This window comes from Balaenoptera acutorostrata, chromosome 15 (assembly GCF_949987535.1).
Source record: "Balaenoptera acutorostrata chromosome 15, mBalAcu1.1, whole genome shotgun sequence".
Lineage (NCBI taxonomy): Eukaryota > Metazoa > Chordata > Mammalia > Artiodactyla > Balaenopteridae > Balaenoptera > Balaenoptera acutorostrata.
In genome coordinates this window covers 75,633,948-75,651,008 of record NC_080078.1, presented here as the reverse complement: position 1 = coordinate 75,651,008, position 17,061 = coordinate 75,633,948, and the positions used below count along the sequence as shown (strand labels likewise).

Genomic DNA, 17,061 nt, shown 5'->3' with positions numbered 1-17,061 from the left:
ACGCTACCCGGACACGCTCACCACAGCTGCAGGGCAGAGATCCCAGAAACAAGCAGGTTCTCTATTTGCTTGCTTGGAAGCAATTCGTGATCCTTCTGCCCTGAGTAACACCACCACACCAGAGGTTGTGGAGAACCATTGGTCCGTGAGGTGTGGGTCTTCAAAGAGAGGGGGAGTTGGGCTGAGGGTGGTGGGCAGAAGGCAGGCTTCTCGGGAAGAGGAAATTCTGAAGACGGTTGATGAGGACACATCTGGGAGGAGGGATAGGGAGGCACTCTCTCCACTCCTCCCAGAAACTCCTCCCGGATGCCCTTAATTCTCCAGCCCCTGTTCCGGGATTTTGCACAGCCCTCAAGCCACGCCCATCATCACATGAATTTAGAGATACGCTGCCCACCCCCCATCCCTGACTTTATCCGGGTACAGGAAGAGTTTTCAGGAGTTCTGTAATCCCGCCTCAACTGGGGGCCTGAGGAAGTGATTAGCGTGGGGTTAAATACAGGGTTTCTGGAGCCACACCGCCAGGGTTCAAGGCCCAGCTCTACCGCATTACTTTAACTTCTCAATTTCCTCATCTATAAAATGGGGTAATAATAGTACCTACAGCTTGCTCTTTAAAAAATGTTTTTAAATGAATTGCTTTATTTAGTTTGTTAATCCTTGTTAGGATTTTTGCATCTAAGTTTATACGGGGAAACAAGTGACTAAGTTTTTCTCCACTTATCCTAAACTGACATTGGCCTCAAGAGTACAGGAGCCATACAGATTGAATTGGGGAAGTTTATTTTTCTGTTTCTGGCATGTATTCTGTAGATTATTGTTTTTCTTGAAGGTTTGGGGAAAATTGCTTACACAAATGGACTTGGAATTTTGTAGGTGTGTGTTAAATTTTTAATTTCTGCTTTAATTTATTTTTTGTTTGGGGTTTTTTTGTTTTTTTTCTATTATATATATTTTTATTGAAGTATAGTTGATTTACAATGTTGTGTTAGTTTCAGGTGTACAACAGAGTGATTCAGTTATACATATATATATTCTTTTTCAAATTCTTTTCCCATGTAGGTTATTATAAAATATTGAGTATAGTTCCCTGTGCTATACAGTAAGTCCTTGTTGTTTATCTATTTTATATACACTGGTGTGTAGATGTTATTCCCAAATTCCTCATCTTGCTCCATTTAAGGAATAAATGAGGTAATATATGTAAAGGACTTAGAACAATGTCTGTTACATAGTAAGCACTATGCAAGTATTGTTGGTATCACTAATATTATTATACCCACATTCTTATCATCTAGCTTTGTATTATTCGTAAGTGGTGGAACCAAAAGGTGCATCCAGGGCCCCTGCCTCCCCAGCCACTGTTCTGCCCACCGCATCTCAGTTAAGTCAAAACAAGTGTCTTAGTAAAACATCCTTTGGAGACACTGGAACCAAAGGAGAATAAATCCCTTTTTAAAAAAATAGACTTGTTAAAGCACCCCTATCCCTGTTGTCAGAAGTTCCTATTAATTCTTTAACTTCACGGAGTTAAAAATATCAGTAGAATCTCTATCAGGTTTTGGTTGTTGCATCATTTTATGCACTTTTTAAAATGGAAATATTCAAAACATACAACAGTAAAGAAAAGAATATGACTCTATATACTTGTCACAGCTTCAGCAATTATCAACATATAGATCCTCCCTGCCACCAACATGCACGCACGTACGCACGCATGCATACACTTTCCGCCTTCCACCTTCCTCTACTGGATTATTATTATTTTTTAATTAATTAATTTTTTTAGCTGCGTTGGGTCTTCGTTCCTGCGCGCTGGCTTTCTCTAGTTGCAGTGAGCGGGGGCTACTCTTCGTTGCGGTGCGCGGGCTTCTCATTGCGGTGGCTTCTCTCGTTGCGGAGCACAGGCTCTAGGCGCACGGGCTTCAGTAGCTGTGGCTCGCGGGCTCTAGAGTGCAGGCTCAGTAGTTGTGGCGCACGGGCTTAGTTGCTTCGCGGCAGGTGGGATCTTCCTGGACCAGGGCTCGAACCCATGTCCCCTGCCTTGGCAGGTGGATTCTTAACCAGTACGCCACCAGGGAAGCCCTCTACTGGATTATTTTAATGTAAATCCCAGACATCAAAAACTTCAGAAATGTAACAGGTTTAATAACAGCCAAAAGCACAGCATGACATCCTTGCTATGCTATCTGGGTTTAACCAGGTCTTTCTTAGTTGGATTTTACCTTATCTTATATTTGTCTGCTATTAAATCAAAGAAGGCTATAAATTGTAAGAAACCAATAAGGAAAAAATATTTACTCTCCACAATGAAAAGCCTGCTTCTTTTAGCTCCCCCTGGTTATACCAGGGTTGCAAGAGTCCCCTCAGCATGCCTGCCCCTTCTGAAGGGTCAGAGACAATCTCCCACCATGTGACTGTCAGCTAATACGTAGGGATTTCTAGGCAAGTGCTATAAGGACCTTCAAGGTTGATCATATTTCTCACAATTTCTTTGCTCTTTCCCTTTCCTTCAGCTCTGCCTTCACAGTTCCCTAAACTTTTCCAGGAGCAGGAGAAAATGAACACAGCCCAGGTGAGTTGTTTACTTATTACTCAATATTTTTCAGTGACATCTAAGAGTTGCTTTGCATTTTTAATAACCAAGCTTTCTTGTCAATTGTCCTTCTTCATTTTTTCATTTCCCAACGTTTTCCTGTTTTATTATTTTACTTTCCTCCTCTCTTCTTCTACTGGTTTTGAAGGTCTACATTTTATTTTTATTCCATTATTACCTTTGATGTGTTTAACACATATGTGAACACATTTTTTTCTACCAACAGCAGGAATCATTTTCATCTGTAGTTTCATCCAAATAAGATACACTCCTCCCTTACCTCGGGCTTTGTGGAAATGCTCTAAATATTTTTTTTCATTTTCTCTTTACATAATAATTATGTATTCTTAGAATTCTTTGTTAACAATCGTATCACATCTTCTAGCTACTTGAACAATAATTATTTCAATGCTAATATACATTTCCTGCTTATTTTTGCTGTCCCAAGTTTGAAGATAAAGTGACAGAATTATAATATTACCTACAATTTAGGGCTGCTTATGCTCCAGTCACTCTTTTTTTTTTTTTTAATTTATTTATTTAGTTTTGGCTGTGTTGGGTCTTCGTTTCTGTGCGAGGGCTTTCTCTAGTTGTGGCAAGCGGGGGCCACTCCATCGCGGTGCACGGGCCTCTCACTATCGCGGCCTCTCTTGTTGCGGAGCACAGGCTCCAGACGCGCAGGCTCAGTAGTTGTGGCTCAGGGGCCTAGTTGCTCCGCGGCATGTGGGATCTTCCCAGACCAGGGCTCGAACCCATGTCCCCTGCATTGGCAGGCAGATTCTCAACCACTGCGCCACCAGGGAAGCCCCTCCAGTCACTCTTAAATTCCTACCTGGATTAGCTCATATAATTCTGACAACAGCATTAGGAGGTAAGCACTTTTATTATCCCCTTTTCACTGAAGTAAAAGTAAAGAACTTCTCAAGAGCTTGTAACTGCAATCATTCTAAGGATACATCATTAGAAATTTGGCCAGATGGAGACCTGGAGTCCAAGTCCACTGCAAACTTTCCACCCTCTGTTGGGAGTAAGTTATCATCTGCTTGTGTTCCAACCAGCCCAAGATCTTGGAATGGGAGATCTCTTAGGCCTAGTGTTGCCAGATAAGACACAGGACGTATAAAATAAAGTAAATCTTGCATGGGACATACTTATACAAAGAATGTAATTGTTGCTTATGTGAAATTCGAATTTAACTGAGAGCCCTGTATTTTTATTTACTAAATCTGGGAACCCTACTTAGGTAGAAAGACAGTTTGAGGTGCCTTCTGCCGACCTTCTGCTCTGGCAGCCCCAGCCCATCCAGAGGACCAGCCATTCTGTCTTCAGTGGCTGATTTTATTACCTGACTCCAGATGGCCTGTTGTTGAACTGGGCATGGCCTGCCTGCTTCAGCATCACTGTCAATCACCGTAACAACTCCTTTTCCAAAGTTTCAGGAATCCTCAGGCTTGGTACCCACAATATGAAGCTTTGTCCAAAAATGTAAAATCTTTGCCTGCGTACCCTTCATCAATAACTTTCAAAAGATGTTTCCTTAACTTTCAAAAGATGTTTCCTTGCGTTAGCTCCATGCACGCTTCCCTTTCACAGTCTGTAAGTCACCCACCCTCTCTGGCTGCGCCAAGAACCAGTTCCTGCAGCTCTGAACGTCCACCACGATTTCCGTATGGCACGCCTTCTTTCCCAGGTTCTGCTGAGTTTTGATAGAGGCCTCTGGAGTGGTCTACAGAATCACTATGTGGTTATACGCCTTCTGAGTCTGGGTATCTGAAAGGGCCTTTATTCTGCCCCACTCCATGAGTGATTGACTGGTTATAGAATTTGGGGTTGAAATCCCTTTCCTTCAGAAGATTATAGATGATCTGCATTATCTCCTAGTATGTGGGGAGACTGAGGGGAAGTCGTGTGGCAGCTTGATTCTCATTCCTTTGTAGTAACCGGTTTTATTTTTTCTTCTTGCAAGTTTTTCATTATCCTTGAGCTTCAGATATTTCCACAGGCAGTGTGTCTGGCTGCCTGTCTTTTTTCAGAGTGCCTGCTTGGTAATTGGATGGATCTTGTGGAGATGAAGACTGACTTGCTCTGGGACATTTTCAGTTCTTTCTGTGATTATTTCCTTCCCTCCACCCTCTTTGTTCCTGCCACCCAGAAATCCCATGAGACGGTCAGTGCCTCTCCCCAGTCGGCCCTCTGTGCTCCTTTACTTTCATCATTTCCATTTTTCTGTGTTTTTATTCTATGCATTGAGAGATTTGCTCATTTTTGTCATTTGGGTCATTTTGTTTTCAAGTCTTATCTTAAGAGTTTCTGGGTTTTTTGTTGTTGTCCTAAGTCAGCAAAAGAATATTTAATATCTGTATCCTTTTTCTGTGTTCATAGCCAACGTTTCTCCTTTTAGGGAAATAAGACTCTCCTATATGATTTGCAGACACCAATGGGAATACTTAAAAATTATTCTCTTCAGTATCTTTACTTACACTTGTTTTCATAGTCTTCAATCTGTTGGTCTTGGTACTTATCTTTCAGGCTGTCGCTTTTTACTGGCATTAAATTTGTTTAGCAGTCTTCAAATCTGTTCTTCCTGATGCTTCTTTCTCAGATCATTGTTTTCCCTCCAGCATCTGGACCGTTTGCTGTTTTCTGTGTGAAGAGAAAGGTAAAGACCTCATTAGATCAATGTAGGCAGCTGATGTGTGATGCTCAGCAAGGCAGAGGTCTGTTTACTTGGCAAGATTTTCCTTTGAACGAAAGGACTGACTTGGGGCCTCTTACACAGATTATTGGGTTATGTGTACAGAACAGGCTTCACTTAGGCTCTCCAGAGAGAGACAAAGCTTGAGGGGACCCCCTTCCGCCTGCCAAAGGGGGTAGTGCCTTACCTGATGGCAGAGCATGATAGTCTGTTTCCCCAGAGTTGCCTTAAAACAAAAGCTGTGACCGAATCAGGGGACTAAGCACAGTACCCTGCTCCTCTGTTTGGATGCAAAGTTCACGCAGACACCTTGAGGCAGTTCCTTGCTTTTTTTTTTTTTTTAATTTTATTTTATACTGGAGTAGAGTTGGCTAACAATGTTGTGTTAGTTTCAGGTGTACAGCAAAGTGATTTAGTTATACATGTACATATATCTATTCTTTTTCAGATTCTTTTCCCATATAGGTTATTACAGAGTATTGAGTAGAGTTCCCTGTGCTATACAGCAAGTCCTTGTTGAAGTTCCTTGCTTTTTACAGGGAACGTTCTCCTGAGTGTTAACCCTCAGCCCACCCCTCCTGGGGGTCAGGAGTGTGGCAGCCCTTCCGTGACTCACGTTCCCTGTTCTTCAGCCCAGAGCCTATCTTGGCTTCCAGCTGCAGCTGCTGCTGAGGTGGGAGGTCTCTCCGGGCTCTGAACAGAACTTGAGACTTTTGTGCATTCTATGTTTGCATTAAGGGACGAGCACAATGCCTCCAGTATCTGCCTCCTACTCTATATCTTCCAGAAACTTCCTCTGCTCTGAGAAGTGTATTGGTGTTTTTATGACTCTCCCTGCTGTAGTTTTGGGGGCAGAGGAGATTAGGTTGTGCAATCAAATCTTTATCTCCTCCATGAAGCATACCCTGAAAAAACTGAGATTTAACCCCCCTCTCCCTTTGTGACCTCACTCTACCTCGTACACACATTTTTTCATGGTTCCTGTAATTTATTACTGCATGTGTATGTTTATGTAGAAAGTCCCATCATTCTGTAAACTCCTTAAAGACAGGACCAGTGTCACACATACACAATGGAATCCTACTCAGCCATAAAATAGAATGAAATCATGCCATTTGCAGCAACATGGATGGACCTAGAGATTATCATACTAAATGAAGTAAGTCAGAAAGAGAAAGACAAAACCATGTGATATCACTTATATGTGGAATCTAAAATATGACACAAATGAACTTATCTGCAAAACAGAAACAGACCCACAGACATAGAGAACAGACTTGTGGTTGCCAAGGGGGGGGGGGGAGTGGGGGAGGGACGGATTGGGAGTTCAGGGTTAGCAGATGCAAACTATTACACATAGGATGGATAAACAACAAGGTCCTACTGTATAGAACAGGGAAGTATATTCAATATCCTGTGATAAACCATAATAGAAAAGAATGAAAAAGTATGTATATATATATGTATAACTGAATCACTGTGCTGTACAATAGAAATTAACACAACATTGTAAATCAACTATACTTCAATAAAATAAATTAAAAAAACAAAAAACAGGACAAGTGTCTTACCTTAGCATCCTCTATGGCTAGGACAATTGTAGGCCTGTAGAGGAACTCAAATTGTTTTATGAATCACCAACTAAAGATAGAGGCAGAGTATTTCTGGTATGATTTCTCTTTCTCCAACAAAATACAGGCAGACTTCATTTTATTGTACTTTGCTTTATTGAACTTTGCAGATACTGCATTTTTTTTTCTTTTCCACAAATTGAAGGTTTGTGGAAACCCTGCATCAGACAAGGCTATCGGTCAACAGCCTTTGCTCACTTCGTGTCTCTGTGTCACATTTTGGCAATTCTTGCAATATTTCAAATTTTTTCATTATTATTGTATTTGTTAGGGTGATCTGTGATCAGTGATCTCTGATGTTACTATTATAATTGTTTTGGGGCACCACGAACTTTGCCCATATAAGACGGCAAACTTAATCCGTAAATGTTTTGTGTGTTCTGACTGCTCCACTGACCAGCTCTTCCCCCATCTCTCTCCCTCTCCTTAGACCCCCCTATCCCCTGAGATACAACACTATTGAAATTAGGCCACTTAATAGCCCTACAGTGGCTTCTAAGTGTTCAAGTGAAAGGAACAATTGAATGTTTCTCATTTAAAATCAAAAGCTAGAAATGATTAAGCTTAGTGAGGGAGGCATGTTGAAAGTTGAGACAGTCTGAAAGCTAGGCCTTTTGCGCCAAACAATTAGCCAAATTGTGAATGCAAAGGAAAAGTTCTTGAAGGAAATTAAAAGTGCTACTTCAGTGAACATGCAAATGATAAGAAAGTGAAACAGTCTTTTTTTTTTTTTTTTTTTTTATTTATTTATGGCTGTGTTGGGTCTTCGTTTCTGTGTGAGGGCTTTCTCTAGTTGCGGCAAGTGGGGGCCACTCTTCATCGCGGTGCGCGGGCCTCTCACTATCATGGCCTCTCTTGTTGCGGAGCACAGGCTCCAGACGCGCAGGCTCAGTAATTGTGGCTCACGGGCCCAGTCGCTCCGCGGCATGTGGGATCTTCCCAGACCAGGGCTCGAACCCGTGTCCCCTGCATTGGCAGGCAGACTCTCAACCACTGCACCACCAGGGAAGCCCCGTGAAACAGTCTTATTGCTGATATGGAGAAAGTTTTAGTGGTCTGGATAGAAGATCAGAGCAGCCACAACATTTCCTTAAGCCAAAGACTAATCTAGAGAAAGACCCTAACTCTCTTCAATATTATGAAAGCTGAGAGAGGTCAGGAAGCTGCTATCTAGGACTTTCATAGCTAGAGAGGAGAAGTCAATGCCTGGCTTCAAAGGACAGGCTGACTCTGTTGTTAGTGGCTAATGCAGCTGGTGACTTGAAGTTGAAGCCAGTGCTCATTTACCATTCTGAAAATCCTAGGACCCTTAAGAATTATGCTAAATCTACTCTGCCTGGGCTCTATAAATGGAACAACAAAGCCTGGCTGCCAGCACATCTGTTTATAACATGGTTTCCTGAATATTTTAATCCCACTGTTGAGACCCACTGCACCAAAAAAAAAAAAAAAGATTCCTTTTAAAATTATTACTGCTCATTGACAATGCACCTGGTCACCCAGGAGCTATGATGGAGATGGACGACATGATTAATGTTGTTTTCATGCCTGCTAACACAACATGCATTGTGCAGCTCATGGAGCAAGGAGTAATTTCTTTAAGAAGTACACTTCATAAGGCAATAGCTGGGCTTCCCTGGTGGTGCAGTGGTTAAGAATCCGCCTGCCAATGCAGGGGACATGGGTTCAAGCCCTGGTCCGGGAAGATTCCACATGCCGCAGAGCAACTAATCCCGTGCGCCATAACTACTGAGCCTGTGCTCTAGAGCCCGTGAGCCACAACTACTGAGCCCATGTGCCACAACTACTGAAGCATTTAGTAGTTTAGCTTTTGGAAAGCATTTACCATTCTAGATGCCATGAAGAATATTTGTGATTCATGGGAAGAAGTCAACATATCAACATTAACAAGAGTTTGGAAGAAGTTGATTCCAACCCCCAAGGATGACTTTGAGGGGTTCAAGACTTCAGTGGAGGAAGTAACTTCAGGGATGGTGGAAGTAGCAATAGGATTAAAATTAGAAGTGGTGCCTGAAGATGTGATTGAATTGCTGCCATCTCATGATAAAACTTTAGCAGATGAGGAGTTGCATCTTTTGGATGAGCAAAGAAAGTGGTTCCTTGAGATGGAATCTACTCCTGGGAAAGATGCTGCAAAGATTGTTGAAATGACAACAAAGGATTTAGAATATTACACATGCTTAGTTGATAAAGCAGTGGCAGGGTTTAAGAGGATTGACTCCGATTTTGAAACAAGTCCTACTGTGGGTAAAATGCTGTCAAACAGCATTGCATGCTAAAGAGAAATCGTTCATGAAAGGAAGAATCAATCAATGTGGCAAAATTCATTGTTGTCTTATTTTAAGAAATTGCCATGGTCACCTCAGCTCTCAGCAGCCACCACCCTGATCAGCCACCAACATCAAGGCTAGACCCTCCACCAGCAAAAAGATTACAACTTGCTGAAGGCTCGATTGTTAGCATTTTTTTTAGCAATAAAGTGTTTTTAAATTAAGGCATGTGCGTTGCTTTTTTAGATATAATACTATTGCACGCTTAGTAAATAGCATAAATATAATGTTTATATGCACTGAGAAACCCCCCAAAATTCGTGTGACTCGAATGCAGTAGTCTGGAACCAAACCTGCAATATCTCTGGGATCTGCCTGTATAACATGATGGAAGGTATGTGATAGTCGACCTTTATAACATTTTCTGGTCAACTCTTTACAGTGAATACGGTAGAATCAGTACCCCTACATATTTCCCGTGCCATCTGGTCTTGTGCACTGCAGACTGAGCAGCCTTGGGCTATTACAGGGATCGGTGTTGTTCGAGGATGTATCGGTGGACTTCACCCAGAAGGAGTGGCAATTGCTGGACCGTGCTCAGAGGCTCCTGTACAGGGATGTGATGCTGGAGAACTATGGGCACCTGGTGTCCCTGGGTAAGCCCAGCTTCCCATGCAGCTCCCGACAGCATGCATTTCCTGTCTTAGGAACCAAGTCACTGTAGTGCATCATGCATCTTGGGTTTGAGATTTTGGATTCAAAACCCTTTTAGGGAACTTGAAAGGATATTGTATTCTCACCTCCCTAGTGAAAGGGTCCCCATCATTCTACAGCTCCTAAAGCTTCTCCCTTCTGATTCTTCAAAGGGCTTGACTCCTAAGCAACTTTGCCAAGTCCCACGTCATTTCCCACAACAGGTCACTGTGTTTCCAAACCTGAGCTGATACTCAAGTTGGAACGAGAAGAACCATGGATATTAAAGGGACAACTCCCAAGTGAGAGCCACCCAGGTGAGTTAATGAGGTCACCTAGAAGGCAGCCGGGGGAAACTGGATCCAAAGTGGCCAGTTCAGGGGGTAGTATCTTTGAAATGGGTTTTAGGAATCTCTTTTAGAGGCTCCAGACTTTTAGAAGTGACTAAAGGCAGATGACTACCATACCTTAGATATCAAGCCTCCATATATCACTCTCATATATACATGCTCTTTGTTTTCTGTTTGAGTTTTATAGAGAGAGATTCGCTTGGTTTTTATAGAATCCAGTTGCTGACTTCCTCATCCTAGACCTTTATTTCTCTGTTTTTCTCTCTGTTCAATAATGGCCATCCTTTACGTTCCCTCCTGTGCCAAATGTTCTGTAAATATGCATTTATTGATGGATCATTTTATTCAATAAATATTTACGAAGCACCAGCTATGCACCAGTCACGTTCTAAGTCACAGGAGATACACAAGCGAAGTCTCTGCTCCTATCAGTAGATCCGAATAGCAGATCCATATGTAACATGTCTGGTAGTAATTGGCACTCTGAGAAATTAAAGTCAGATGAAGGGGATGGAGACCAAAAGGGAGTCCTTTTTCAGAAGGAAGTCAGGGAAGGCCTCTTTGAGGAGGTGGACATTTGAACAGGAGAGTAGAATGGAGTCTTGAATGAAGGGATGGAGTGAGCGACGGATTATCTGAGAGATTCCAGATCAAGGAACAGCAGATGCCAAGCCTCTGAAACAGGAGCGTGCCTGGTGTAGTCAGAGAACAGCAAGGAAGTTGGTGGGACCAGAGGGGGTTCAGTGAGGAGAAAGCAACAGATGATGTCAGAGCGTTAGCTAGAGACAAAGCTTTATAGGCCTGGTAAGACTGAATTCTACTCTGAGTGAGATAGTAGGTAAGAGAAGAGGTCAAGGACTGCACCCTTGAGCATTACATTTGGAGGTCACGGAGACATAGGGCTCTAGCAAGAGAGACCAAGAAGGAGCACCCACAATGGTAGAGGGAGAATCAGGAGTCAGGGGTTTCCCAGGAGCCACGTGAAAAAAAAGTGTTTTTTAGAAGGAAAAAGTGAATTCCCAATATGCAGATGCAAATGTAGTCAGCATCGCCCTTTTTTTTCCCCTGCAAATTATCCAAAGGCCACAAGGAAAAAAATTTTAATGTCAACTCCATTTTTTTTATAGGTTGGAGGCAGCTGAAATCCCAAACTTTAAAAAAAGTGGAAAAACTGCCACAAGCAATGAAAGTCAGGTTTTTTCACAGAAATAGAGAGAAAGTATCATAGCTGTGGAAATAGTGTTAGAACATATTATACAGACAGTATTTACTTGCCGATTTTACCACAAATGGAACTTAAAGTGTTGAGATTTTTTTTTAACAGTGGGATAGTAGCAGTACTCTGAAGGATATCTAGGTTCTGAGTAGAGCTAAGGACATAATATGTGCTAAGTGAAGACCATGAGAGTGTATTTGTTGTTGGAAACACACAATTGATGGAATTAAATACCCTGGTCTGATAGGAGCTGACAATACTGTAGACTTCTGGGATGATAAGTTGAACATGTGTTGTGAATTTAGGTATAAAAATCTATTATAAAGTTTAAGTATGAAAATCCAATATCAGATTTTTCTTGCTAGCATATTGGCTTCTATTTGTTTTATCTGCTACAGAAAAGTCTTAAGTTTTTAAGCATACAACCAATGTTATTGCATAAAATGAAAATAGTAGATAATAATAATCACTCATAGCCAAAACTTTTTAAGACAAAGATTAATAAAGGTCATAAGACCAAGTCGAATAGCCAGGTGCTTGAGTTCTCACAAAAAAAGAGAAATCAGAGAGGAAGAAAAAACGATGTAAAAGTAGAATTAAACAACAAGGTTTTACTGTATAGCACAGGGAACTCTATTCAATATCTTGTAATAAACTATAATCGAAAAGAATCAAAAAAGAATATAGGTATATACATATGTACATGCATAACCGAATCACTTTGCTGTACACCTAAAATTAACACAATATTGTAAATCAACTATACTTCAGTATTTTAAAAGTGAAATTAAAAATTAGTATGTGACAGGGCACAGTCAGTTGGTACAGTACATCAGCAGATTGAAAGAGGGAAAAGTAGAGTTGTCAATCAAGACAAATAACTATTGATTAGCTCTGATAGAATCAAATGATGTGCAAGCATGGCTTATCCTCCATCTTTGCTCTGACTCTTCCCTTGATCACCCTTTAGTCTTCCTTGTCTCCCTACTCAGTGTCCCTTATCTTTGCCCCATTCTTTTAATACCCTCCATCCTTGGATCATTTGTTTTCCTGACATCCTTTGGACTCACTTCACCACTCCTTGTGTTTTATTTCAAACTCTCTACACATTTTGAGGTAATTTTTGTAACAAGCCAAAGGTACTCGTATTAATTTTCAGCTTTCTCTCCCTTTTTTCTACTGCAATATGTGTTTTTGTTTTTGTTTTCATGTGCCAACTAAAAGAGTAGGGTAAAGATGTGCTTAGGAGTTCCTTCATCCCAGGAGACTGTGTCTGAAACCTAAGAATTAACTCAACTTAGGGCATTTGTAGACAAGCCTATTCCTTAAGAAATGTGTTAAGATTTATAATGTATGTTAATTTTTTATATTTCTAGAAGTCCAAAGAACCAATAACATAAAAGAGATAAGCCAAGAAAATGAAGATAAGTATTTGAGGCAAGGTTTATTCATCAACAACAAAACATTGACTGAGGAGAGAAATAAGACCTTCAGAGAAACACTTAATATGACCACAAATCCAGTGCCCTCAAAAAAAGGATCCTATCAATGTGACCCATTTGTAACAAACTTGAAAAGTGTTTTTGAATTAGTTATTAGTAATAGAAGCAGTGTGAGAAAAAAATCTAATGATTTCAATGGATGTGGATTCCTTACTACTGTGCATGAGAAAACCCATACAGGGAACAAGCCCAGTGAAAATGATCAAAAGAGGAAATCCCACAGGCAAATTGAGGACTTTATTCAACGTCAGAAGAATTCAGCTTTGGAGCAATGTCTTGAATATAATCATTGTGAGAAAGCTTTTCACAGAAAAACAGCCTTTGTTGCATGTAAGAGAGCTCATACAGGAGAGAAACCCTCTGAAGGTAACAAATATGGACAAGCCTTCCTCCAAAAGTTAAAGCTTGGTGCTTGTCCAAGAACCCTTAAGGGAAGAAAACCACACGAATCCAGTAAAAATAGGAAATCTTCATGCTTGAAGTCAAAACGTGCACATCAGAGAGCTCACTGTGAATGTAACAAATTGGGGAAATCTTTTAGCGAGAAGTCGAACCTTACTCAACATCAGAGAATGCACACAGGAGGAAAACCTGATGAGTATAACAGAAGTGAGGAAGCCTTGCAGAAGTCATCCCACACTCAAAATGAGCGAACTCATACAGAAGAGAAAATCTATGACTGTAACCAGTGTGGGAAATCCTTCCACAAAAAGCCACACCTGACTCAACATCCGAGAACTCACACAACGGAAAAACCCAGTAAGTGTAATGATAGTGAGAGAGCTGTGAAAAAAGAGTCCTACCTCGCTCTAAAGCAGAGAATTAACATAAGTGAGAAAAGCTTTAAAGGTAGTAAGTGTGAGAAATCCTTCCACAAGGCTTTGAAACTCAGTCAACATCAGAGAACATGTTCGGGGGAACCAAATATTGAGTGTAGTGAAAGTGGGAGGGTCTTAAGTAAGAAATCACACCTCACTCAAAATCAGAGGGCTCACAAAGGGAAGAAAACCTATGACAGTAATAAATGTGGGGACAGCTTCCCTAAGAAACCAGACCTTTCTCAACATCAGAGTGTGCACACAGGAAAAAAGCCCTATGAATGTAGTGAATGTGGGAAGTCCTTTTTTGTAAAGTCCAACCTCACTGAGCATCAGAGAACTCACACAGGAGAAAAACCCTACAAATGTCATGAATGTGGAAAATCCTTCTGCCAGAAGTCAGCCCTCACCATACATCAGAGAACTCACACGGGAGAGAAACCCTATAAATGTAATGAATGTGGGAAAACCTTCTGTGTGAAGTCAAACCTTACTCAACATCAAAGGACCCACACAGGAGAGAAACCCTATAAATGTAATGAATGCTGGAAATCTTTCTGCGTGAAATCCAACCTCATTGTACATCAGAGAACTCATACAGGAGAGAAACCCTACAGATGTCCCGAATGTGGGAAAACCTTCTATGAAAAGTCAGCCCTCACAAAACATCAGAGAATTCACACAGGGGAAAAACCCTATGAATGTAATGAATGTAGAAAAACCTTCAGCCAGAGGTCAGCCCTCACCAAACATCAAAGAAAAAAACATAAGAAGAAAACTCCCACCAACACTCTCCATGTGGAGAAGCCATCCTCTGCGGTTCATAGCCGTTGAACATCAGCAAAATCACAGGGCAGAACCGCTTAGATGTCAACGCACGTAGGAAAGTCTTTATCAATAGGTTAGAGCTAATTGGAATTAGAGAAGTAATATAGGAGTGAAATAGGAGCTCTCTGTGAATGCTTTGATTGTGTGAAAGCTCTCAAGAAGTAGTCAAAGATATGGAAGGCAAATGTATTATTTTAAGGAATATGGATAAAAATGTTCTTGTGGGAAAATGTTCTTGTGGAAATAGAAGTCGTATTTCAGATGTGATACCAAACTTGTTACAAAAAAAGGTAGTAAAATATTCAGTTCTTAATAGAATGTGAAAGTGGAGCTTTTGTCAGGAATAAGTTAAGGTCATTGGCACAACAGTGTTAAATATATATGTGAAGATCTTCTGAAGTATATGGATAGGTATATAGTACATGAGTGTGTTATATAACATGAATTACGTGTATGTTGGATTTACATAGGGAACCTACCTCTCTCTGAATCTCAACAATACAGTATATAAGTGAAAATTGAACAGTGACATAACCTGTGCCTCAACAATTGTACTTCTAGATACATACCCTAAAACAACTGGGTGTTCTAAAGGGTGTTTGGAAATACTGGGATGATTAGTTGTCACTATGATTGAGGGTGCTTCAGGCATTTAGTGTGTGGGAGGACCAAAGATACCCAATACCCTGCACCATGTCAGAGAAAGGACAGGAAAAGGGGCTCATCCAGGATGCCAGCAGCTCCATCACAGGAAAACCCTGCCCTAAAGAAAGTCTTGCACATCCGCACCAACAGACATGTACAAGAAGGTTCATTGCAACCTTTCAGGTTTTTGTAATGACAATTGAAAAAAAGAGAAAGTAGCAAATGTCCATTAACAATAGACTAGATAAATAAATATTGGTATGTTTATACAATGGGAATAACATACACCAATGAAAATGAACCTCAGTTATACATATCAAAATTATTATCTTAATAATGTTTAATAAAAAAGGAAACTATAAATACCATGTTATTGCATTTATATAAAGTTCAAAAACAAAGAATTCAACAGTACACTATTGAGGGATACATATATAAGTAGTAAAACTACAAAGGAAAGCCAGTGAATGGTTAACACAAAATCTAGGATAGCAGTTACATCTATGGAGGAAGGAGGGGCTTACATTTAGGGAGGAAGCTTTATGTTTCTTAAATGGGTCATGAGTATACATGTATTTCTTATTATTTTTCTTTATATATATGCATATATATACATACATATTTCTGTTTATAAGCTATTTAATTTTCAAGAAACAGGTTGAAATAATTGCATTATAATGTTAGCAAGAGCTGGTGTATTCATGTGCAGTCAGTATCTGGGCCCCAAGCACAAATTTGCTTTAGATGGAACCTCCACCCTGGTAACCAATGTCTGTCTCTAATGGCACCCACTGGCCCCTGGAATCTCAAACCTAGCTTCCGACAAACTCAAACCAGAGCCACTAAGAACAACAACAACAATAACAAAAACAAACAAAAACAGGCTGGAGAGTCCATGAGCCATCCTCAAGCTACAGGAATGCAGCTTGGCCTCAAACTCCAAAGAAACACCAAGATATTCCAGGAGGAGAAGGCAGGAGTCAGTTTTAATTCAACATTGATTTCCTGGGGTCACTGAAGGGCATTTCATCAGGCTAAGTGCTCTGAAGAATTCAAAGACGGTTATTAAAATACATGTCTGGGTTTTAGGCGATGTGGTATATTGAAAAACCTCTAAAAAGACTGACAAAAAGAGAGAGAAGGCATAAATTACCAATATCAGTAATGAAACAGGGGATATCATGCCAGACCCTGAAGACATCAAAATGATAATAGGGGCATCTGTGAACAACTTTATTTGTATAAATTTGACAACTTAGGTTAGAAAGACCGATTCCTCCAAAAATAAAAACTATCACAACTCACCCAATATGAAATAGAATTAAGGAAATTTAATTTGTAATTTTAAAACTCCCAAAAAGGAAATCTCCAGGCCCAGTTGGTTTCACTAGAGAATTCTACCGAATGTTTAAAGCAGAAATAACACAAGTTCTACACATTTTGTTCCAGAAAATCAAGAAGAGAAAACACTTCCCTGTTCAGTTTATGAACTAGCATTCACTGATAACCAAAACCAAAAAAAAAAAAAAAAAAAAAATTTAATACAGTACAAAAAAGGAAAAATACAAACCAATATTCCTCATGAATTAGGCACACAAATCCTTAACAAAATATTAGCAAATAGAATTATTTATTAATTATATGAAAAGACATATGAATATATAAAAGAATTTTATACCATGGGATTTATTGCAAGGATACAAGGCTGATTCAATATTCAAAATCAATCAGTGTAATCCACCAAAATCAGTGTAATTAACAAACCAAAGAAATATCACATTATATCCACCAATGAA

At 40.3% G+C, this 17,061-nt stretch overlaps 1 protein-coding gene across 3 annotated transcripts in view; it reads left to right on the top strand.

The window, feature by feature from the left end:
• ZNF334 (zinc finger protein 334) overlaps positions 1-17,061 on the top strand; it is a 57,477-nt gene that overhangs the window by 27,558 nt on the left and 12,858 nt on the right. Inside the window, exons 6-9 of one of the 3 annotated variants that reach the window (XM_028167298.2) lie at positions 2,517-2,575; positions 9,743-9,869; positions 10,131-10,223; positions 12,849-15,688. In XM_028167298.2, coding sequence (XP_028023099.2) covers positions 2,517-2,575; positions 9,743-9,869; positions 10,131-10,223; positions 12,849-14,626 — 2,057 coding nt within the window. In that variant the 3' untranslated portion in view covers positions 14,627-15,688. The other 2 variants (XM_057530179.1, XM_057530180.1) reach the window with 2 other exon arrangements.